The 14,710-nt window shown below is 34.1% G+C and overlaps 1 protein-coding gene across 9 annotated transcripts; it reads right to left on the bottom strand.

Annotated features, from left to right (window-relative positions):
• Positions 1–5,636: 5,636 nt before the first annotated feature.
• Positions 5,637–8,523, bottom strand: LOC137718167 (uncharacterized). Of its 9 annotated transcripts, none has more exons than XR_015965021.1 (6): positions 8,390–8,523; positions 8,091–8,285; positions 7,746–7,976; positions 6,948–7,129; positions 6,735–6,866; positions 5,637–6,000 (listed from the first exon to the last, which is right to left on the bottom strand). XR_015965021.1 is itself a non-coding variant. In XM_088698167.1 (4 exons), the coding sequence occupies exons 1-3, from the start codon at positions 8,471–8,473 to the stop codon at positions 6,980–6,982; spliced, it is 429 nt and encodes a 142-aa protein (XP_088554293.1). In that variant the 5' UTR covers positions 8,474–8,523; the 3' UTR covers positions 5,637–6,000; positions 6,948–6,979. The 9 variants fall into 9 exon arrangements, 1 of the variants encoding a protein (XP_088554293.1); XR_015965019.1 differs by having other exon boundaries at positions 7,306–7,976; XR_015965017.1 differs by lacking the exon at positions 7,746–7,976 and having other exon boundaries at positions 6,735–6,793.
• Between the last annotated feature and the right edge of the window lie 6,187 nt (positions 8,524–14,710).

Genomic DNA, 14,710 nt, shown 5'->3' on the forward strand with positions numbered 1-14,710 from the left:
CACATACAAAAATTTACACATCAATCCTTTTTGTTATCAATTTTGTATAGTAAAAAATCAAATAAAATTACTCCATACTGATTTATTATGACTAATAATACTATCTATGATAAATTGTAAAATTCTAAATTTTAATCTATTTGTAATAGGATAAAGATATAGGAACATGATTAACATACATCTTATTTAGTTTCTTACACACACTTGTTTAATTATGATCAAATTAAAAAATTAACAGTAGGGTGCAAATTGACTAATTATAAGAGTTGAGGGGGGAAATTGGCTAAATTAAAGTTGAGGGGGGAAATTGACTAATCATGAGAGTTCAGGGGGGAAATTGGCCAAAATTAAAGTTGAGGGGGGAAATTGGCTAATGGTCACAAGTTCAGGGGGGAAATTGATGAATACCTCTTTTTATTATTGCCGAAAAGACATGTTTCATGATCCCTTGGGTAAGAGGTGTTATACATCATATATTTATTGGACATACTGTTGCAATGTGTGTGTATCATATGGTGAAAAGACATACTCAAATCAAAGGATATGTCGAACGGGTGTAACTCTCTCTATATATATTGATGACATTAGTAGAAAATGAATCATTCAGAAATCTATTGTACACACAATTTCCTTGCTCTCTTTTCTCTTTCCATCACATTCATACAATTTATTTCTAGTTATTTCTAAGAGAATATAATTTGATTTTGTTAATCGAATATTTCATATTTTGTTGTATCCTGTAAGTGATTTGTCAAGAATCCTTTAGCAAACTCATTCGAGTGGGGGCAAATAACACTTTAAGGAAACAATTCAAGTCGTACCTCAAAGTCATCATTCGGATTATTCTCCATAATTCTACATTTACTCTAACATTCATAATTGGAACTGGATCTCCTCCGGATCCATCAAAACTGAGTTCACTAATCAATGAATTCAGACCATTGAAATTTGATCAAATTGCTACAATTATTATAACTTTTAGATGGGCTTCTTGTTTGTAACCGTTGGATCAAATTTCAACGGTTCAGATTCATTAATTAGTGGGCTCAGTTTTAAAGGATCCAGAGGGAATCTGGTTCCTTCGTAATTAAGCAATTTCAGAGAAGATGCCATGCAACTGGGCACTAATGACCGAATTAGTATTGTATTATACAGTGGATTTGGCTCTGGATTAACAAAAGATACTTTAACTTTGTGGATTACAGCTCTACTTTGTGATCATGCCTTAGCTTTTGATTTTGATTTTCTCCTTCATCTTTTAACTCACGCACATAATTATACAAGTTAATTAATTATGTAGAGAAGTAAGCCAAGTAGTAAGTCCTAAAGTTGGAGGACATGTAGGACCTCGACTTGGTATCTTTAATTATCTAATCACGATTAGGTGATGGGTGCAATCATAGAGCACTGCCCTTAATCAATAATTAAGGTTTAAGAGCATCTCTAAATGAGTTGTAGAAAAGCCCATATCAGCAATAACAGTAAAAAAGGTATTTTCTAATCTAAATGTCAATTTTTATGTGGCATGATGTAAATTGACATCAAAACAGTGCTTAATATATCAGTATCATTGGAAATATTGATATATAAATTTGTGAAAATATGGACGGATATATCAATACTATCGGTTGCTTTTGATGAAAATGATGAAAATTTAAAATGAAACTTTAGAGAATGTCAAACACTAGTTTGAACTAAACATAAAAGATTTTTCGATATTTAATAGATATATCGGAAATATCGACGAAATATGGCAATTTTAGCTTAAACTTTAGAGTTTCTCCAATATGACATGAATTTAGACTTCATCACCGCACCAAGAGTGGTTGTCGTCAAATTTGACTGCAACTTCAAATCTATTTTTCGTGATTAATAAATGTTTTTAATTATCATTTGTATTATTATTTTTTGTTCTAAAAATAACTTATTACAATTATAAAAATAAATAATAGTTTAAATGTGACATATTGGAGAACAAAATTAAAAAACAAAATATCAAAGTATCACTTAAGCCGTCAAATTTAAATTTTATATATTTAAAATTCAATATTTCCTTTAGAAATAGTGTAAGGTCCTCCCCAACCCATTCCTCCCCCAGATCATAATTACAGTCGAAGTGGACAGTTTATTGCAATTTTGAAATAATTATACTAACTATCTATTTTTTAATTTAATATTAATCCTAATAGTCATATAACAATTACGTGGAACTTAATTGTGTCAATGTGTTAGATATCATCTGCGTCAGCGCAAGAAAACAACTGACACTGCTTTGTCGAATCCCTAATCAATGATTAATTACTAATTATTATAAACCCATTAGTTATGCAAAATCAAACTAGGTGTACTCTTACGATTGCAAGAAACATAAATTTTTATTTTAAATTTGGACTATTTCGTCAAATTATTTTATATTCAAAAGGTTCTTATATTTTTAATCTAAGAAAAAATAGAAAAATATTAAGAGGCCGTTTGAAAACGCTTTTAAAATGATTGAAAGCGTTTTTGAAACCAATTCTTGGTAAAAACGCAAATAAATTATGGAAAAAAAAAAAGACACTTTAAGTGTTATATGGAAGAAGCACTAACGAGGAAGCACTTCCAATGTTTTAGAAAACAAAAAACATTTGCTCTAAAAACATTTTCAGTCATTTTAAAAACACTTCCGAATTCTAAGCTGACCCACTTAAAAGGAGAAAGCAAAATGAAAAGCACAATTGCATAAAATATAAGAAGGAAAAGGGAGAAAGGTTGAAATGGAAAATGGTGGTTGAATTGAAAAAATTGAAAAATTAGAGCAGTGTGAATCAAAAATTGACATGTCATTTTCTGATGAATATTTCAGTTTTTTGGTCAAGTTTCTGATTGGTCTAAACCATCCAATTATGCACTGTAAACGTGCAGCCCTTGAGCATTTTCTGGTGGGGATTTATGCTGTGCATGTTTCCACAATCCCTTTTTTTTTTCTATTCCTGCTAATAACTTTCTGAGGATCCAAACAGTCCAAGTTCATTGTAGTTCTTGTTTGCTGATGGAAACTGGACAACTATAATATGGAGAGTTTATATAATATCGTTTAAAATTTTAATTACTGTTTTAATCAAGTCACCAAACACTGCCTAATTTCGTTAGAATATAAACAAGAGTGCGACTATAATTTTTGTGTTGTTAGTGTACGAGTGCGGGTATAATCTTGTAGGAGTGCAAAAAATGATTTCGTTGTTCATAAAATTTGTAGTAAAAGCTTTCTCAGCAAATTAAAGACTAGATATCGTTGGACGAAAATATCATAATCTAAAAAGTAAGGGATGTGCTATCCACACATCTCATTTTACTTCTCACACACTCCTTAATACTTTTTGTTCATTGATCTTCTTCAATTCATCCAATCCGATGGCCGAAAATTAGAAAGGTACGTGAGAAGTAAAATGAGGTGTGTGGATATCACACCCCAAAAGTTAAATGTCCTCCTTTTTGGCATTTTGGCTGAAGGTACATGGTGCCAAGATTGAAGATACAAGCCAGGTCAAGTAAACTTGGTTTCTTTTGCCAAAGTTATTGGGTGATGGCCAATATCAAGATCAAAACATAATCTAAAACATAAATGGATGGTATATAAAAAATATATATTTCAATTTTCCAATAGAATATATATATATATATATATATATATATATTTCAAATGTTTTAACTGTAAAATTATAATTTATATATTTTTAAACAAAAATTTAACGTTTAAAATAAATTTATTTGACTTAGCTTAGTGATGGATGCATGTAAATTGTTGAAAGAGTTGTTGTAGACTTGGCAAATGAGTTATGTTTTTTGTGTTCGTGTGTGTTTTTATGTTATACTCGTTATCTTAATGGATAATATCGTGTGAAACTTATTATCTTAACAAGTCCTTAATAGGTAAACCGATAACAACCTGACACGTTAATAAATCATTTTGCGTCAAGCTAATGAATCATGCAAGAAACTATCACGTCAAAGTTGCAGTGAAAGAGTTGAGCGATGATGAAATTGGAGCGGGTCCACAAATGGTTTAACAACTTTTGTTGCCCCATTCTGTTGTATGAATTAGGTGACTTTTTCCATTCTGAATCGTTCAAACGTCTTCGTCCTCTCAGGAATCAGGACCATTTGTTCTGGAATATTATTCCATCAAATTACTTGCTCTTCGGAGAAGGAACAATGGAAACGACTGTCGTTTTCAAGAACAAAAAAGAGCATGGGATTTTACTCTCCTTTGGTTTTACTTCGTGGATCGATTTTTATTTTTTAAAATTTATTATTATTAAAGAAAATTACAACAATGGTTCATCAATTTTAATCAAATTGGAGTAATGATCCAATAATTAAAAATCTATGATCATTAGTCTTTTAACTCATCAAAACGTGCAGCTATGGTCATTTTCATTAATTTCATTGAAACTTTCGTCAAGATGAGCCACATGTCACGCACGTGACACTGAATCAAGAGGTAAATATGGAAAACTAAATGAGAAAATTGTAGAAATGACCCTCAATTTTAAACCAATTGGAGCAATGGTCCCTCAATTTTGAACCAATTCGAGCAGTGGTCCTTCAACTTGAACCAAATTGTAGCGAGGATTCTTCTAACATGATCATTTTGATGAAATGTCTGACGGAATTGACGAAAAGAACCATAACTACACGTTTTGAGTTAAGAGACCAATAGTTATGAATTTTTAGTTGAGAAACCATTGCTCCAATTGGTTAAAATTAAGGGACCATTGCTACAATTTCTTCTTATTATTAAGGGGAGGGAGATGATTTAAAACTATTATAATAATTTAGGAAATGAAGGAGTTTCGAGCCCGAAATACATGAATAGAAACCCAACACTCTATCCACATATTAGACCACATGCGACTTCTTCGATCGATAAATCACAAAGTTTTTTTTCAAACTTGGACGCTCCATGATGGGGTTATTTCATATTTTTATCAGTCATCGCGTGGATAAAATCATCAGAAAACATATATTTTAGTTGTAAGAAGACCAATTGGGATTTGAGTTGATAATTGGAAGAAGACCAACAAACAAGGAAAGAATTCCTGTCGGGGCAGCTGAGAATGATTCGAGCCGTAGGAATGGAAACTCTCACGTATAGTTTTTTTTTTCATGAGTTTGTGTGCTTGAAGAGGTTGTGTTTTATGCTTGGTGTGGTAACGTACGCGCTCAGAGACTCGATCGATCATTACCAAAGAGCAATGTACCAGTCGGACGACCCGAAAGTGCTTTCCAACATGTAGCGTAAGCACTTTCCAACATGTAGCATTGTTGGGGAGCGGTGTTTTTCAACACTAAGTGCGAACAATAATAATGCGTACGCTTAAAACGGGTAATGTGAGTGCTTGAAAGGGGTAACGTATTAGTCCGAGATGCCAAGTTAAGCACTTTTAGAGAGCGATGTACTAGTCAGGTGCTGCGAAAGTTCGTGTCACACCACGTCAAATTACCTTGTCAAACGAAAAAGAAAACTTGAATAAACCCCGCAAGCCCACCACAATGCAAAAGCGAAAGAGTCGTATACGATGTGGAAAAAGATAAAACATCTTTGTGAGGCCCAGTAGGTATCATGAGATTCGAAACAGCTTTGGCTAAGTTAATGACAGCAAATCATCGTTAAGTAATGTCATTATCCACATCAAAAGGGAAGTCTTTCCACACTAATGGAATCATCAATCCTTGAGAGAGCTTTTGTGAAGCTTCCCGTTAGAACAGTTTTAACTGGTGGTGCTTTAATTTTTCTCAAAAAAAAAAGTTTAAGGAAAAAAAAATCAACTCTTAAATTCTGTATGAAAAGATTGTAGAACTTTGGTGACCTTGTATGTCAGCTTCCAGCGACTTTAACCCAGCTGAAAACGCTTAAATGTCACTGGAGATGGCTGCCGTGCTCGAGGAGACTGCTAAAGAATTATGATCACCCACGAGACTAGTTTGTCTTTCTTCGTCACGATTCCACTACTGTTCCTGCACAACAGAAGGAAGCAGGTGCTTTCAAATCACCAAAAATGCATTTATCAACGGAGATATCTGACACGGGTCATACGAACAAAAAGTGCTCATAAAAGTTCCCTAGCAACAAACAATTAATCCACTAACGCTATTGTTTGTTGAAAAAAGACAAACGGGTGAACTTAGGAAAGCGCAAGGATGGGATGAGGCGCCTACATAGTACCTAACGCAAGTGATTAAGTTGAAAAGATTTTTATTTCAGATTTGCTTCCTATTTGGGTGTTTTAAAGTTTAATCAAACACGTATACTAACTGAATTTCATACTTGGCAGAATCTTAGATGACACCAGGTCTATACATCTGTAACGAGAAATAGTGCCACAATGTATCCACTGATGACACGGCAACGCTTGTTCTCCTGGGTTGCCGAAGTTGCAGCCCAATTTACTTATTGCAGACTTTTGAACAAACACAGAAGTTAAATGAAAAATGTAACAAGCCCTTCTAATATGCATTGGAATCCAGCAACTGAAAGCATAGAAGACGAGAACACTATTTTGATCAATTTCAAAGGTAGCAATTTTTGCAGTTCACTACTGATCATCTGCACTCCAAATTCAATATTTGACAATTTTTCTCGTGATTGTAAGAGGCTAAACGAGGAGTGCTTCAATCACTAGCCTTGAAAGTTCAGACTTTGGCTTAGAAAAACCTAATCACTAATGTGTAATGATGATAAGGATGTTTACCTTTGGGGTCGAAGATTCATCGTTTGTAGAATGCAAAGTAGAAGCAACAAGGTTTAGGCCTAAGAACTTAGAACATATTATTCAGTACACAGGGGGCTGTTCATGAGTTGATGAAAATGCTGGCTTGAACAGCTGAAAGAGCGGTGGCATTTTAATCTAGGTTATAAAGTTAGTTAAACTTTTCGACAAGAAAAAAAATATAGTTAAACTTACAAGGATTGTCAGTTAAATGGCATGGCACTATATCAACGCTTTCTCTTCCGCTTGGAGTTTTTACTTGTATCACTTTTGGGGTCTGGTACTTTTTGTGAAGATAACTTGGCCCCAACAGCACAACTCCACAGAGCTCTCTCTACATCTGATGGCGTGAAGGTCTCACCTTCTATGCTCAAGTCCTGCAGATATTTCCAACAGATACTTAAAAGTGGAGCAAAATCCATGTAAATGTAAAGCTCCATCAGCTCAATCACTTGTATGATTGACTTGAAATACAAGGCACTTGCATGACCAAAAGTCGACTCTGCTTAACAACATGCTAAATGAAATGAACAGAACTTACAAATTTTCTTACATTGAACATTATAATTGAACACCGCACACTCAACCGTTATAAAGAATGCCTACAGTTAATGTGATGACAGTTTTGCGGGTCATGAGGATGAATAATAAGGCCCGAGAAAGTCTTCAAATCGAGAAGATTGTATATGCGCCCTCTCATAATCATCTCATCCACGAGCAGCACATAACGGGTAAATAGGAGAGGGAACCGTATACAACTGCCGCAATAGAGAACTTTTGCCCCACACCGCATCACATTACATTACAGTAGGAAACATGCACTAACTACGAATAATGAAATACGTAATATACAATAGGAAACAATCACCTAGAAGAATACGGAATCAAGGGTTCTATTCGAACAGTATGCGCACGGTTTAACTCATGTACTAGCAATCCAACAATCGTCGAGTAATTTTCGATGTAAAACAAATCCGGAAGAAACTGACTGACCTTTGCTTTCTCCTGCACTCGTTTGGACATACTTTTAAAATGACTGAAAGTGCTTTTAGAAAAAATATTTTTGAATTCCAAAAGCATTTAAGTGATTTCTACGAGAAGCACCAATTATGTGCTTCTTTCAGAAAGCACTTTTGAGTGCTTTTTCAAGATTTACTATTTGCGGAATAACAGGTACTGCTTAAGTGTATAGTCTACGGAGTTTCCAAGAGCTGCAACCATAGCCTTTCACCATTCCAAACACAAACATTAATTTCGAAATTATACAGCAGAAATTACTGAAATCAGAAGCAACTAACACAAAAATCAACAGCCAGCAACCCCAAATTATTAAATCACCTCGTCGGACATGAAAGGCGCCACCTCGGGCGCATAAGCTGCGACAACGGCGGTGGCGGTGGCCGGACCCACGCCATTGAGAACCGTGAGCTCAAAGATGGCCTTCGACATATCCGGAAGTGACGGGAACGACTTTTCGGAGGCCGATTCACCACGGAATAGTCCAAGGCCGAAACGAAATCCAACAGACGTGGCCTCAATTTCCGCAATTTTACATCCAAATTAGTACAGCATTACCATATGCATAGAAGAAATCAAGAGAGAGCGAGACAGGGTGAGAGGGAGAGAGGAGGAGGCACCTCCATTTGCTGCTGTTGTTTCCCTCGCTTGCGGCGTTTGCCTGTTTGGTTGGGCGGTGGAACGGTTCCCGGTAAACCCGCCATTTTATTTTTTAGTTTTGAACAAACGATTTATCTGTTGGGGAAAATTCGGATCTTTTTCTTGAGGATCCGAAGAATCATGTGATTATGATCATTCATCGTATATAGTACGGTGATAAATTATTTTAAATTTTAAATTGTAAATTAAATTTAATTAGTACTTATCGAAAACTAATTACACGATATACGATGAACAATCACGATCATGAGATCCTCAGGCAAATGATCCGGCGATAATCCTTCTCTATCTAAATGGGGGACAAACTCAACCTCACAATATGTTAGTAATAATATAATTCAAATTCGCATTCACTTTTTACGAGAATTAAACTTACTATAAAGAAAAATATCATTACACGGCTTGACTTTTTAATTTAATTTCTGCCTTGTTTATTTTTATTTTTATTTTTTTTTGCCTTAAATCTTCATGGATTTCCAAACGGGTTCATAGGGTTGGGCCAATTTGACCCATTTTGTATTAGGCCCAGAGATAAAAACTTAGTTTTGGTAACACACACCGGCCCGATATAAAAAGGGTATGCTTTCATAATACTAAATTACGTTTCTCATTAAATTTTCAAAAAATAGAAATAAAAATTCACAAGAAAAAACCACATACATATTTTATAAAATAATGTTATCTAAAGGGCTAAAATAAGTAAAATTAAAATAAACAAAAATGTAAAACAACAAAAAAGAGTCAATTGTCGCAGTGTAGGCATGTGACAAAAAGCTAATGTTAAGAATTAAAAAAGAACGTCACTTCTTACATACGATGTCATATTATCATAGAGTGTGAAATTGAATGACATAGTAATTTGATCTTATTTTAAGGAAAATTAGAGCCAAAGGATTACATATTCTTGCCTTTGTTGTCGGACTCAAAAACCTTAATCTTGGCTTGGTCTTTACATGATGACACTCAAATCACAAATGTTTGACTTTTTACATAATGAGTTAGTTCTTTTTTAATGACGACTTGACATTATTTTATTGTATAAATATCATTATCTGAACAATTCATTTTCTTTATCATCATCATTATTATCATTTAAACATTATTTATAGAAAAAATTCATTCGATTTGGAGACTATTTAGTCATCCATGTTAATCAAATAACTTGACGATTAATTAGAGGAAACTACTTGTTTTCATAAAGGTTTATATGTCAACACATATACTAAACGGTCTCCACATTAAATGAATTTTCTAGATATAATATTTAGATAATGATAAAGAAAAAAAAAGATTATGATTATGAAAAATGTACAATAAAATGATCTATATCGTCATTAAATAAATAACGACTCAATTGTTTGGCAAAATATAAAGAGTAATGTTAGGGAGACTAAATTTGTAGACTAAAATTGCAAACTAAATGATGTGTCACAATAGAAAATGAGCACGTTTATCAACGTTTAATTAATAATCCACTTATCAATTTCCATATCATTTAGTTTACAAAATTTAGTCTCCCTAACATTACTCAAATATAAAACATTACCAACATGTCATGGCATGCAATGCATTATGCAAGTGACAACACAACTCCAATGCCAACCGTTGGAGATCCTCTTATGCAACTACCTTGCTGAATTCTTTAGCCAAAATTTTTTAAATGCTATGGAATATTCGATATTTTTGTGTTTTTACCAGTGTTCTAAAACGCGGTCAAGCGGCCCCCTAGGCGTTGGGCGTCGAACTGCCGTCGCAATTTTTCCAAAAACGTTCAATAAATCGGCAAGGGTATTAGGCGGTGTCTAGTCGGCCGACTGGGCGGACTGGGGGGTCTCGGCGGCGAACTAGGTGGTTTTGTCAACAAATTACATGTCGGTGTTTCACTACACAGCGTAGAAAATGAGGGTGACAACATAAAATCTGAAAGAGAGAGAGAGAGAGCGAGAGAGTGTGAGGGAATAGAAAGTGAGAGATAGACCAGTAGAAGGAATAATAGTGTAATTGCTGGAAAAAAAAAACAAAAAATTTGACTTGGACTTTTCGGATTTCTTCGCCGAAACCGATAACGTTTTCGAGGATCTTTGCTATGCTAGACTAGGTTTTGGGAAATTTTGCAGGGCAAGAAGATAAGGAATTAGGCGGAGAAGACGATGGAGAAATAGGCGAAGCAATCGAAGAAGTGGAGGAAGATTGGAAAAGGAAACAGGACAACTCAAAGTAAAAGCCTCCCGATTTCCAAGTTGTCGAAACCAAACTCCTCTTATCTGTTTGATTTCCACTCCCAACTCCCCTTATCTTATCTAATTGATTTCCACAAGTTATAAATTATAATAAAAACAATTACTCACTTCACTATTAAATAATATATTATGTAATTACTACTTGGGCTTATAAGTTATAAATTATAATAAAAACAACGACCCACTCCACTATTAAATAATATATTGTGTAATTATTTGGAAGATTTATATATAGAGATCAAAACTTTAACATTTCAAGAACCTTCACTAGTTTTTAAACATGTCAATAAGAAACTTATTTAACACTTAAATAAACACACATTATATGTTTGCTCCCCATATTTTTATTATTGTCTAATACTTCATAATATATATGTCATTCTATTTTCTAGTTTACGATGAAATTATATATATTTTAAGTATAAACAAACACTTATTTACACAAAATACAATATATTTACTTAAATCCGCCTAGTCCCCATACGCGCCTAGGTGCTAGGCTCCAACCCACCGTCCGACTAATGTCTAGCGTTTTTTAGAACCTTGGTTTTTAACGTTAAATCTTAATTTTTGTATTTTTAACCAAAATTTAACTATTAAGGACCCCAAAAACATCCCTTCTTCAACGCTTATGTACACTTTTTGTATTTTTTTTTTAAGGGGGACAACTGGTGGCAAACCACAGTTATCCACTCCTTCCGGATCGGAGAGGCTATGGGGAATTTTACCTTGTTTGTGACTATAATCAAGCAGACTCGCTAGCTTGAAGCATCGAACTTAAGACCTTCCGCATTTATTTATTTATTGGGCAGACTCACCAGCTCGAACCATTGAACTTGAGACCTTCCATATTTATTTATTTATTAGGGAGTTGCAGTTCGCGCTTTTACCATTGGACCGCTTGATGTGGTTCCTCTTTTTGTACTTAGTCACTCTCACTTATCACATATCAATATTATTATATATTAATGTAATTATCGCAGTCATCCTCTCTAGCAAGCATCCAATTATGTCCATTTTTTTTTTTTGCTTCTGTCAGCAAAATTTAATTGGCTTAATACTAACTGCTACATGGTGGTCCAACTGCTGCATGGTCCATGCTTAATAATGCATGATTTTACGCTGTTACGCTGATAATTTAAGGAAAAAAATGACATACTGACAAATTTCTTTTTGAAAAAAGGTTTTGCGCATGTATGATCATTCATTCAATAAACAAGAGGTGAAATTAACAATAAGTAATTGGGGAGTGATTTGTACACCTTTTTACTCTCTTACATATTTCTGTTTAATCTTAATTGTTCTGTTTGATCCATTTAATTCGATGATCATAAATAAAGAGGAGTGTATGAGAAGTTAAAAACGGTGTTGTGAAAAGAGTAAGAGTAATGATACACTTATCACATTTTTCATACCACATTTATACCACCTCTCTAATAGAGATAGAACTCGCCAACACATATAAGTCTCATCTGTATTAGAGAGATGATACAAATATGATATGAAACATGCGGGAAGTGTATCATTTTTGTGCGGAAAATCACTTCCTATGTAATTAACCTTTGCCAGGGTGGGAACAAGATGGTTTAGGATAATTAATTTCCATTTTTAATGAGATACATCAATTTTACTTGTCGTTGTCGAAAATATGAGGTTTATATATTTGGAGAAGAACTCATCTGTAACTAAAACTTTCACATGGTTGTATCTCAAGTTAAAATATAGAGTAGCGCATGTAAAATAACTTTATTGCGTGTAAATAAGCAATAAGTACGCGAGTGTTAGTTTTAAATACTTTATCGTCGCATTAGTGTCTCAACTGTATGTAAGTTTCTCTCATATATCAAAATAATTAAAAAATATATATATGTATTGAGTATTTAATTCGAGTTCGACTATTTCGTAAGTAGGATTGGCTTGGAGTAACTTAAGTAGATCTATAATCTTGCATTTGGCACTAAACCTCGTTAACGGGTCCCAAGCTTTCGTTTGGTATTAAGCGGGACTAGGAAACAAGATCAAACCCGAGCTTTCGTTTTCCCTGGGCTTTGCCTTTTTTCTTATGCGGCTCCGTTAGCTACAGCCCACAGCCGACGCGGCCACACCCCTGTGTAGATCTCAAAAGCTAACCACCAAAATTCGAAAGTAAAAAAAGAAGAAGCAAAAGATAGCAACAACAATCCCCAATCGGATAATTTCACCTTTTTCTTAGAAAATTCCGAGATGATTATTTTGTTCTGGAATTTAAGATGGAGAATCAAAGCGTTGCAGGAGAGTTTGGGTTTCTTTGAAATCTGGGAGCTGTTTGCTTGAAGCCGACGCATGAATCACAATCCATATCATCTCATTGCTTTGGGAAATGAGAGAAATGGATAGAGAAGGGGAGAGAAAGTAACTTCGGAGAGCAAGAGTGACAGAGAGACGAAGAAGGAGATAAGGAGATGAGGGAATTGGATGGAGCCAACGAGGGAGATCATATTACAGAGAGTACAGGTTTTAAGAAAAAAAGAAAAAGGTTGTTATAAAATATTATTAAATATGTATTAAATAATATAATATTATTTAGTGTTAACTATCCAATTTTTTAATTTGACATCACACTAAACGATTTGGGAGCTCGGATTGTATTGACTATTTTAATCAGATATGATAAATAGTCGTCGCATAGTATTGACTAAATTAATCGGGTGTTTGGTGCAACATCAGACTAATCACTGTATTAATAGGATCGATTATGTTATATTTTTTTAATTACTTGTTAATAGTATTTTAGGAATGATAATTCAAATTAAAATAAATTCGACAAAAAAAATCACAAAAAATAAAAAAAATCAAAAAATCAAAAGAAACCCAGAGAATGACGAACAGGGGAGAAGTGCTCAGAGATTCGAGATCCCTTTGAAACCCATACCAAAACAAAAATCACAAACTAATCCATCAAACAGAAAAAAAATCACAAATTATCAAGAATCACAAATCCATCAAATAGAAAAAATCACAAACTAGAGGAAACAAGATAGAGAGAAAACGAGAAAAAGAAAGAAGAAAAAAATGGAAAATTGCAGAAAGAGGAAGACGATGAAGATGAAACGAGAAAACACCCATGAGGAAGATGATGTGATCAGGTGTGAGCGGGAGTGGTTCCGCTGATTTAGCTCTGAATCTCCAGCAAGAGACACGAGATGACGGAGCAGATGCGAGAGGGGTGAGGCCGACTAATTTATACCAAGCGTTTTGAGCGTACTAACTAGCGGGTGTGAGGCGTATTAATTAACTTGGACCGGATTCGTTAGTCCGGCGACTATTTAGTACATAAGTCTCCAAACACCCGCTCCCGTATTATTAATCCTATCCGATGCTTAATACTGTGTGCCAAACGAGGCCAATTTAGTCTACCTTAGTCTATTTTAAGTCAGTTCAGTTTAGTCCATAAGACTAGTCCAGTTCGAGATAACCCAGAACAACAAATGTATAACTATTGTTTCAAATCGGATTCACGAGGGCTATGGTCCTATGGATATTTTAAATTTCTTTCCTGAAATTATTTTATTAATCCAGTCTCCCCCTAAAATATTTTATTTGTTTGACGTAATTTGTAGAATTATTTGAATTAATTACCAAATCTTGATCAAATTGTTCACATTGACCGAAACAAGTAGAAAGAATGTTTAAATTGATTTATAAAGTCATGTGCAAAACTTAAAAATCTAAGTCACAGAATTTTAGGAGGGTGTATTCAATTGAGAATTTGAAGGATTTTAATTCCTTTAAGCTATCACTCAGAAACATAATTTTTTTATTTTTATTTTTATTTTTTTAATAGCTTAAGATTTAAGCTACAGATTATTAAAAAATGATTTAGTTTAATTTTGTTGGGTTAACTTTAAAAAAAATTAAGAGAATAGCAGGCCGAAAAATAAACGCAAGTAGAACACTATGGAGAAATATTGAGTAACTATAAAAATTCATGACCATTTGGCTAATAGCCCTGGGTCGGAGGCTGGAGGGTTACTTGTGTACATCAGCTGTATGCAGTTCAGT

The sequence above is a fragment of the Pyrus communis genome, chromosome 8 (genome assembly GCF_041283825.1).
Source record: "Pyrus communis isolate YQ-2024b chromosome 8, ASM4128382v1, whole genome shotgun sequence".
Classification (NCBI taxonomy): Eukaryota; Viridiplantae; Streptophyta; class Magnoliopsida; order Rosales; family Rosaceae; genus Pyrus; species Pyrus communis.